This window comes from Girardinichthys multiradiatus, chromosome 23 (genome assembly GCF_021462225.1).
Source record: "Girardinichthys multiradiatus isolate DD_20200921_A chromosome 23, DD_fGirMul_XY1, whole genome shotgun sequence".
Lineage (NCBI taxonomy): Eukaryota > Metazoa > Chordata > Actinopteri > Cyprinodontiformes > Goodeidae > Girardinichthys > Girardinichthys multiradiatus.
This window is the reverse complement of record NC_061815.1, coordinates 25975990-25985531: the sequence shown is the minus strand read 5'-3', so window position 1 is coordinate 25985531 and position 9542 is coordinate 25975990. Positions and strand designations below refer to the sequence as shown.

General features: G+C 38.3%; 1 protein-coding gene across 3 annotated transcripts; it reads right to left on the bottom strand.

The window, feature by feature from the left end:
- Window positions 1–12: 12 nt before the first annotated feature.
- On the bottom strand, window positions 13–6847 carry etf1a (eukaryotic translation termination factor 1a). 3 transcript variants are annotated; one of them, XM_047354638.1, is made up of 11 exons: window positions 6689–6847; window positions 6193–6303; window positions 4776–4951; window positions 3505–3644; window positions 3250–3388; window positions 2923–3113; window positions 2673–2802; window positions 2409–2582; window positions 2245–2309; window positions 2014–2161; window positions 13–1485 (listed from the first exon to the last, which is right to left on the bottom strand). In XM_047354638.1, the coding sequence occupies exons 2-11, from the start codon at window positions 6276–6278 to the stop codon at window positions 1403–1405; spliced, it is 1332 nt and encodes a 443-aa protein (XP_047210594.1). In that variant the 5' UTR covers window positions 6279–6303; window positions 6689–6847; the 3' UTR covers window positions 13–1402. The 3 variants fall into 3 exon arrangements, with proteins under 3 accessions (XP_047210594.1, XP_047210596.1, XP_047210595.1); XM_047354640.1 differs by having other exon boundaries at window positions 6693–6823; XM_047354639.1 differs by lacking the exon at window positions 6689–6847 and adding an exon at window positions 6484–6630.
- Window positions 6848–9542: the final 2695 nt, after the last annotated feature.

Genomic DNA, 9542 nt, shown 5'->3' with positions numbered 1-9542 from the left:
CTTGGGACTGAATGTGCATATTATGTAAGAGCTTTTATTCATTGTTCTTTACCTTAGTTCATCTTTAATGATGTTCTCCTGTATAGGATGAAGTCACTAATAACCATAATGTAGCAAAGCAGTAAACATTCTGCACTTTTTTGGAGACATGTTACATCAGCCAATTGGAAAATAAAAGAAAATGCACAGGAATGATAAAAGATCAAATTAAAAACCAATGACAGCTATGTCGATCCATATTAGGTCAAAATGCCCTCCTGAGTACAATAAAAGTTGGGTTTTTTTATATTTAGAACTGACCATGGCTAATTGCCTCTCTGTGCATTTACAACTAATTATTGATCCATTTAAACTTTTTATCTGTAGGATTGCATCGTTAGATTTAGATTGTAAATTAACTCAGTCTAAATGAATTACACATTTTCATAACATATGGAACTTGATAAGGACACTTAAAGTGAAGTAAATCTTTATCCAAACAGATTTTTACCAAATGGATATTTAAAAGAAATGTGTATTAAAGAGATTCGATGTTAAAATCTTTGGGCAATATTTATAAGTGCAGCCAGTTTGCAGCAATGGATCAAATTTCCAGACATTCAACGTGCTTCTTTGAAATTAGACCAACACAGAACTGTCATGTATATTTCATTTCATTCAGACCACCAGGGAAATAAAAATGGGGCTTGTGGCCTCTTCAAAAACAATTCATGCACAGCACAGGATCAAGACCAGAGTACAAGGAGGTCCAAATGGTTTTCAGCAGTTCAAATTTAATACTTTGTCCCCCTTTCTCTACAGAAACCCAGGTAAAAAAAATCCCCCACTCTCATAAAATACAACAGCAGCAGTTACCAGTAAAAAAATGAAATGCAAAAAAAAAAAAAAAAAAAAAAAGAGAGAAAGCAAAGAGGGGAGGGAGAGACACAGAGTAGTGAGATGAGGAGGGAACAAAGGAAAATATATATTTTCTATATTTGATGAGCGAGTCCAAAGTCTATCATCAGACCAAGTAAGGGGACATGAAGGAATCTGGGAACTTGCTGTTGTGTTCGTTCAAAATGGCGAGGAGGGGCAAAAAAAAACATGAATCAAAGTGAGTCAAGTCCAATCCAACTAGGGGAAGGAACCAGCACTCTAAGGCAGGGATTTATTTCAGGAAGGGCTTTCTCCCTCTGGTTGAAAGAAACTCTCACTCCTCTTCAGCCTGTGATGCATTTTGTTGTGTACAGATGTATTTTGCAAGTTTGTGTATGCAACAGTTAAATTGGAAGGTGTCTGTCATATATATGGTCAACACAGTTGCCCCTCTCACTTGCTGCAAAAGAGAGGTGGCATTTTCCTTTCCTTATTTCTTCATTCATTCCTTTCTTTTTTTCTCCCAAAATCAGTCCCAGACTACCTAGTAGTCATCCAAATCAAAGAACTCGTCGTCCTCTCCTTGGTACTCCATGCCCTGGAAATCCACCCTGTACCGCAAGATACCTGTGTGACATAAAGATGATCGAGTGACTGTCAGACAACTTTTATTAATTTTGCCAGAATCGTTGCACTATAAAGAAAGAATTTCCTAACTCAACAAATTAGTATGTAATGCATTTTTTATTAAAGACGAGATATTTCCCTATAATTTGTAGCACATCTGACTGTCTAATTTTCATAAGCTTTTGTGTTCACACATCGATTTTACAGTGAAACTTTGTCACCAGGTTTTTAAATCTCACAGCTGTCAAATAAGATTCAGCGTTGTGTACATACAGCAATCAGGATTGAAAGTAAGTTATAACGTTTACTGCAGAATCAGAACATCTCTGTATGACTGGCTTCTTTTTATAGAGACTCATTGGAAAGGGTCAGGATCAAAGCGTTGCCGTTTAAAATATAAAAAAACATCAATTTTATTTGATTACATTTGGAACATTTAAGAGCTGCAAAGACGCTTTGTGTGCTTCTTGAACACTTTCAAGGGTACTCCATTCTCTTTGGTCCTACTATAAACATCAGCATACTGACCTCCAATGCCTCCAAAGCCCTTGACAAACTGGGACCCTTCCTGACTCTTGTCTGTTACGATTTCAAGCGTTGCACCAAACTTCTTGTAGTTGTTTGCGAACCACTCCAGCAGTGGCATGCTCTCAATCAGCTCGTGTTCCTGCCCCGTCTGCAAAAGAAAAATAATCAGCTGGAAAATGCTGCATTATGTGAAACAGCTTTTAACTCAATTTAGAAATATGCAGTGCTCACCTCCTTGTCTGTAAAGTGTGATTTGTCTTTCTCTTGCTCAGGCGTCAAGTACAAAATCTTCTCATCTAATAGATAAAAGCATAAACATCAGAATTCTGTAAAAACAATAACCCCATGGATGGATTGGATTTAAAGTCACATTAAAAAGGTTCCAACTTATGTACCATTCTCCGCCCCGTTGCTCTCTGCCCCATGCACACGTAAAACGTAACGCATAGTGTCTAAGTTCTCATACACTATGAGGATCTCCACTGCTCCCATCTCTAAGGCTTTCAGTGTGTCTTCCACTCCAAAGCAGTACTTCCCCGTATCCTGACTGATCTCATCAAAGTACCGCCCTGTAAAGAGAGAACATACATCCGAAATCTAAACTGGTAAAAACTTATTTGTCTAAATGAGGACACGAAACAGTAAAGAAGAGATTTTACCTATAAGCTTCTTCTCCTGGATGAACTTGACATTTGAAAGGACTTCTGCTGAGAGCTCGATGGCTTGGTTGAAACCGTTTTCCCCTCCATAGGAGATGTCAACCAGCTTCAAAACCTTAGCCTGTAACCTCTGTGATAAAATACATAGAAGTCTAAATTATTTACCGTTTGTTTTAACCTACTAAAAGAAACCTGGCTTTTTTGTTTTTAATCTAATGAGAAAATGTAAAAGGTAAAAACACTAACTTACAGGGTCAAACATGTCAGACTGGCTAAGTTCAGTCTTAAAATCAGCAGAACCAGCTAAGACCATTCCCGCCACATTAACTTTGTCGTTGGACACAAAGAGCTGGACAGCGGTCTCAGCCACTTTCCTCACGTAGTTATGTCTCTTTTCCATTCTTAGACGAGCAAAACGCAGAGCAGACTGTCCTCCTCTGCCTGTAAGAGAAAGATAAAAAATATTTATTTTTTAAACTCTGTAGAAGCAATACTAACATTATACAATCTCAGGCTATTCATCTAATAAATCTCCCGGCGTTTAGAAAAAAATAAACGTGTTATTGTGGTGCAGTACCGTGCTTCTTGGGTAGGTCCACAGTGAACTTGTGCAGCACCTCCCGGGTGTTCCCCTGCAGCGTGCCAAACAGTGCGCCGCTACCGTCGATCACGATAAAGCCAAACTTACTGTCGTCAGAGAGCAGGGCCGTCAATGCCTGAGGAAGAGAACAGCAAGGTATGACTGTGAAAGACATCTATATAACCATATTTACACACCCTAAATTACCTCCAGAAGACATATGAAAGAAAGGATTTGAGTAAAACATCTCACCTCAGTGTGGAATTTGTTGTCACAGAGGTACAAAGAGGTGTTGATTGGTTTAAAAGGCTCAAAGTCGATATTGACTTTCTTCTCCTTGCCTTCCTCAGTCACAATTGTGCCACAATACACAACTAAACCATTTGGTGGCACTGGCGAAATAAGGCAAACATACAGGTTAGACAAATATTAGGCTTCAATACCAACACGTAGTACGTTGTTGGGAGAAGCTAAGGATTGACTAGTGTATGATACAGTATTTAGAGAGTAGATGCTACTAAATTGTAAAGTTTTCAGAGGTAAAATGACTTCAGTTAATATTTTTTTCTACAATGCGCGAAAATATTTCAGTTCTAACCTAATTTTCTGTAACGGGTGGTTTGAGGGGATGGACAGTTTTTGTATTGTTTAGCAATTTTCTGAAATCAATTTATCATGATAAGAATTAGATATCGTATAAATGTTATAATAAACCATTAAATGACGTCTGCAAATCTCTGCGAGAATGACTGGGATCGTTACTTTTGGCATTTAAACTATCTTTCCAACACTGGTTGCATGAGATCATCAATAAATGTCATTTTTAACATTTTAAAGTATAATTAATTGTAATAATAGTTTACTGTTCAGCAGCGTAGCTACACTTTTGAGTGTAGCTGTGGTAGTGATGCGGCCCATGTGTTAGTGGGAAAGGTTTATTTTTAAAGCAGTGCTTCTTTTTGTGCTGCTCTTACTCTAAGCATTGATAGATTTAAAGCAGAAAGAACAGCCAAATTTTTTATTACTTTTCATTTTCACTTGCACAATATTAGAAAATGTTGCCATGGTGATAATGGCAAATTTTACAATCATGATGATATCAGATGACACACTGATCAGATATATGCCTATTTATCTTTCTCATCTGTGCTTCCTACACTCTCACCTTTAGCATTTTATTCACGTCATTTCAATCCGGTGTGAGCTTCTGCTGCTGTGAGCCTCTGTTCAACTGGCTAAATATTACATTAGCATGTAAAAAGCAAGTACATAACACTCAAAGTATATTGTCCAACAATTATTGCACTCCCAAGTGTGTGCAATATATTAATATTGCACACATTGATATTGTGATGATGATATATTTGCTATATTTTGTGCAGCCCTAATAAAGACCACAAAATATTGTAATTAAATTAAAATGTCATATTGCTCATCTCTACCGGTCAGTAGGAATTTATTAGGTCCAGCTCACCTATTAGGTCCCTCACAAACATCAACAGTGATTTGGTTTTATCACGTACCCTTGTTGTAGAGTTTTAGTCTTTGCTGTACAGAGGTGATGGCCCCGAGTACGGAGAGTCTGTTAACTCGACTCTTGATGTTGGAAGCAGTGCCAAACTCATCAGCCAACATCTTGGCTACTCTGGAAATCTGGTCCTTTGGAGGAATGATCAGTGAGATCATGCTGGTGCCATTGCTATGTAAGAGATGAGGATCAACAGTTAGTGTTAGCAAAAAGACAGAAAATATATAATATCCAACTTTAGCTAATAACACTGGTTAAACCTATACTAGATGTTAAATGCCTATAACAGCTATTGGTGACAACGACATGGTGAATTTAACGAATTAGTTTTATTTAAACAACTTATTTCTATTACACCCTTAATAACTCAATCTATTCCTTCATTATTACAGATAAAAGGCTTAAAAAACAGTTAAGAAGAGTCAACAAGGGTGTTCATTCACCTACACACAACTAAACTACTGCCCTTGACACCAAGGACTCCTTATGTGTATCTTTTCACGACCTTTAACGAAGACAAAGCACACTAGTATAGCCTGACAGTGCACACAAACACTCAGAGGCAGGTAGCAGGGGCAGGATGAATGTAGGGCAAATAGTCAACTGTGTGTGTGACATAGTAGGCCTCAGAGCACAGGACAGCAGATTCTGCCCACCACCAGCAGATAAGTTGTCACAGAACAGGCAACAAGCCAGTTCTGTGACAACTGATCAGATTTGAATCCTGATCAGTTCAGGTACTTAAAACGCTGGTGTCAATCAATACAAGTCCTGAGCAGTTTTTACCTAGCCATCCTAAGCGGGACAAGCATTAAAGTAACGCTCTGCTGATCGCTTGCCATGATGTGACCAACATATGGGACCCTTTATGGATTTTGTTTTAATCTGTCATTTGAACCATGTCTAAATCAGCATTGCAACCCAAATCTCAAGCTGTGAAATGTATATTGGGGAGCACTTGGAAGCCGAACTGTACTGTACGCAACCTTACTTCCCCTTAAGCTGCGTTTTTTATTCAAAGCCATCCATAACGGCCTCTTTCTAGAGATGACGTCTGTTAGCGGGCTGTGCTAGCATCGCTACTCCTAACTTGCAACACTTTAAGCAAGCAGACACACACAAAAAAACTAAGCGATAACAGCCTGCCAAAACACACGAAGAGCGAAAACACCTCCACGTTGGAACACAAAGTTCCAAACCCTCTGACACATTAAAAGCGGTAGTTAGCGCTTAGCAATTAGCTAACAAAATAGCAGCTAATGTAGCTATGCTAACCACTCCCAAATTCGGCCTCACTTTCTCGATCTCCAGCTGTTGCGACAGTACATATTTACACCACTGCTCGTAGCCATAAACGGAGGCGCAACAATCGCATGGATAAAATTAAAACGGAGCGGAATTTAATCACTTACCCGCGGGCAGCTTCCAAACTTTTGATCAGCTTCTTGATTTTCCATATCTCCACGTTTCTGTCCGCCGCGCTGGGGTCGTCCGCCATCTTTCTGCTGTAATAGCTTCAGCACCTGGAAAGACGTTGAAATAAAAGGAAAACATGCAGTGAGCTGCCCGGGAAACAGACTGACTTGTATACACAATCTCGTTAAGCGGGCATGTCTGCAGTAACTGACTAGACCGGGTGCCGCTCCAAACTGCGATCGCGTTCACCATTATAGCAAATGACCACAACTGGCAGTTGAACTGACCGTGAGGGAAGGGCTGCGCTTGGTCTGCTGCTGTTAGCACAGAGCGCGGATAATGTCAGGCCTGCAGTTAACCAGGCCCTAGCGTCCACTCTGTTCTTATCTAATACGACCTACTTTCTTCGCGTTCCCCTGGAAACCATATGGAGACCATCTGGTCGCTTTTTATGTACTGAGTCTATGATGAGAAAAAGTGCCGCTGTATTACCTGCCTCGGACAACGCCGCTCCACTCCGCTCTCGTACTGCTGCGTTACGTCGAGTCGGTGGTGCGAGGAACTACGTTGCGTTCCTAACCGGTTTCTCTGCGCGTGGTGCTTTCGACGGGAGCTCACATGTGGGAGGTGGTTAGAATCATGGCGTTCACTTCCTGGAAACCGCATAGAAACCAATGAGATCTCTTGAATGATATGTCAGTTTAAACCAAACTCAAATGCGATTGGACACAATTTAAAGACGTCCTCCAAAGTGGATGGTAACCTGAGACTAAGACTCATGGGACTTGTAGTAATTGTGCTGAGATTTGAGCAGGTGTGCAAAACCTTAAATAAATAAAACGCTACAAATGCGGTGCTACCTCTGCATATTAATAATTTATTTACATATGTATGAACGTATATAAATGACTCCAACATCTTGACTGTATAATAACACAAAATAAATAATAAATAAATTTAAATTTGACTTCCAATCTGATGTTAACAAATCATCTAATTATGGTAGCATGTAAATATTAATCAACATTTAGGATGGTGGTCTAGTCAGAATCATATAAGGTCCTTTACTTAATTGCCTTTATGCTTCTTGTCAGAGTCCTTAGTGGACAGATCTTCAGCATCTCAAAGCCCAGACCAATACCGATTTTGTGATTGTTTTAAAACCTATAACTGTATATATATTACCCTTTATATTCTTTGTCCTTCGCAGATCATTAACATCACATCTTTCTGTGATGTGACAAACCTTTTCTGCTTTATACTATGGCAGTTTATGCTTGTGTCACAGTTAATTATTTCAGATCATCAAACAAATATTATTATCAGAGAAAGAGAACAAATACAAAATAGAAATACAAAATGCAGTTTTCAAATTATGATTTAATCTGTTAAGGGGAAAAGCTACCCAAATCAACTGTGCCTTTTGTGGCGAAAGTTATTACCCCCTAAACTTCATAATAGGTTGTGCTACACTTAATGACGACTGCAATTACGCACATGTCATAGCTTGCAATCAGTTTTATGTTGCTGTGGAGGAATTTTTGGCCTGCTTTGCAGGATTGTTGTGTTTGACATTTTAAAGCACGAACAGACTATTTATGGTTATGCAACAGCATCTAATTTCAATTTAAACCCATACTTTGACTATGTCAGTCCAAAATCTGCATTTTTGTTTGAGCCATTCAAAGGTGGAATTGATGGTGTACTTTAGAACATTGTTTTGCAGCTTAACTCATGTGCTCTTAAGCTTTAGGTCATAAACTGATGGATAGACATTCTCCTTTAGGATGTTTTTTTTTTTTTTTTTGTTGAGAGCAAAATTTATTATTCCACCAATGAAAACAAGTCGCCCAGCAGTAAAGCAGCCCCAGACCATCACACCATTGCCATGATTCTTTGAAATGCTGTTTAAGAGTGAAACCATCCAAAAAGTGCCACTATTGTCTTGTCACCTCACAGAATACGTTTTTGGACTTTGGGGATCATAAATATGTGTTTCTGAGAAATGTGAGATGGGCCTTTGTGTTTTCTTGTCTTCTTTCTGTTTTTCTTGTGTCAGTTGAAACTCCCCCATGCAGCTATTTTTGAACAGTCTCTTTCTCATTGCAAGCAAGGCCAACAGTGCTTTACATGTTGCGCTGGGTTCTTTTGTGGTCTCCTGAATGATTTCTCAATTCAGTCTTGATGTAATTTTGGTGGGCCACTCCTGGGAAGCTTTGCAAACTCTAGCATGTTTTCTCTATTTGTGGAACCTACTTCATAATGTTTCTCAATGTGGTTTTTAGGGAGTCTATTTAGAAGTGGCTTTGTAACCCTTTCTAGACTGACATATGTAAGAGACTTTGTTTCTCATTGATTTATACGTTTCTTCAGATTGGGGCATAATGCTGCTTTTTGAAATCTTTTAACCTATTTCTTGTTTTCAGATAGGCTGTTTTATATGGATTTCTTGATGTCTGATGGTTATCAGTGTCTGGTGGTTCCAGCTTTTTCCTATTATATATATGATACTGCATGGGACTGTCAACAAGAACCAAATTTCTAGGGTTTACCTACTCACATATTCTACCACACCACAGTAATCAGGCTACATTCATCGGCACTGTTATTGCCCATTCCATGTATATACTTTTTGTTACTAATAGGAAAACTGCCATTTGTAACATGCATCACATTATAATTGAATAAATATGTCTGAAATAATCATCAAAGCATCACATCAACTCATCCAAGGAAAATTCAAAAAACCTGTAGCACCTGGGTGAAAAATACCATTTGTTCAGTTGCATGTTAGATCAGCAATACTGATTGATTCTAATGTTGTGTTAGATGATGGAAATCTAGAATAATGAGTACTTTAAAGGTAAGCCTTGTATTTTATTATAGCGTAGCCATAACCATTGTTTGGTTAGTAGCATCACAGTAATAAAGTGCTGAGTGAAATAACTTTTCTGTCAAAGAACAGCAAAAGATGGATAATAAATAGGAAGAAAACATTTACAGTTCACATTTCTTGTTCACATTACAACCATGTATTTGACACAAACAGATGGTAAATATTTATGCTGTATTTGTTAAAATGTTAGGAGTTAACATGTTATGATACATTTTTTCAAAATCTGAAAACACACAAAACATGTCATTGATCATACACCTTCTTGCTTCCACTAATTGCAAAAATATAATCTAACAAAGTCAGCAGAAATTGAATAATAATAAAAAAACTTTCCATAATAGTTGTTTTGAATATTATAAAGGCTGGTTTGCTAAACACAAATCAGTGTTCAATCTGAGAGGAGTTATCCATGAAATTGTTCTTCATCAGGACCTACTGTGGGGCAGCCCG

Excerpts from the sequence above, each read along its gene's own strand:
- etf1a (XM_047354638.1), bottom strand. The coding sequence starts at position 6,278 with ATGGCGGACGACCCCAGCGCGGCGGACAGAAACGTGGAGATATGGAAA. Across the intron at positions 3,389-3,504 it reads ACAACAAATTCCACACTGAG|GCATTGACGGCCCTGCTCTC; the intron begins GTGAGATGTTTT and ends TCTCTTCCTCAG. Across the intron at positions 2,162-2,244 it reads CACACTTTACAGACAAGGAG|ACGGGGCAGGAACACGAGCT; the intron begins GTGAGCACTGCA and ends TTTCTTTTGCAG.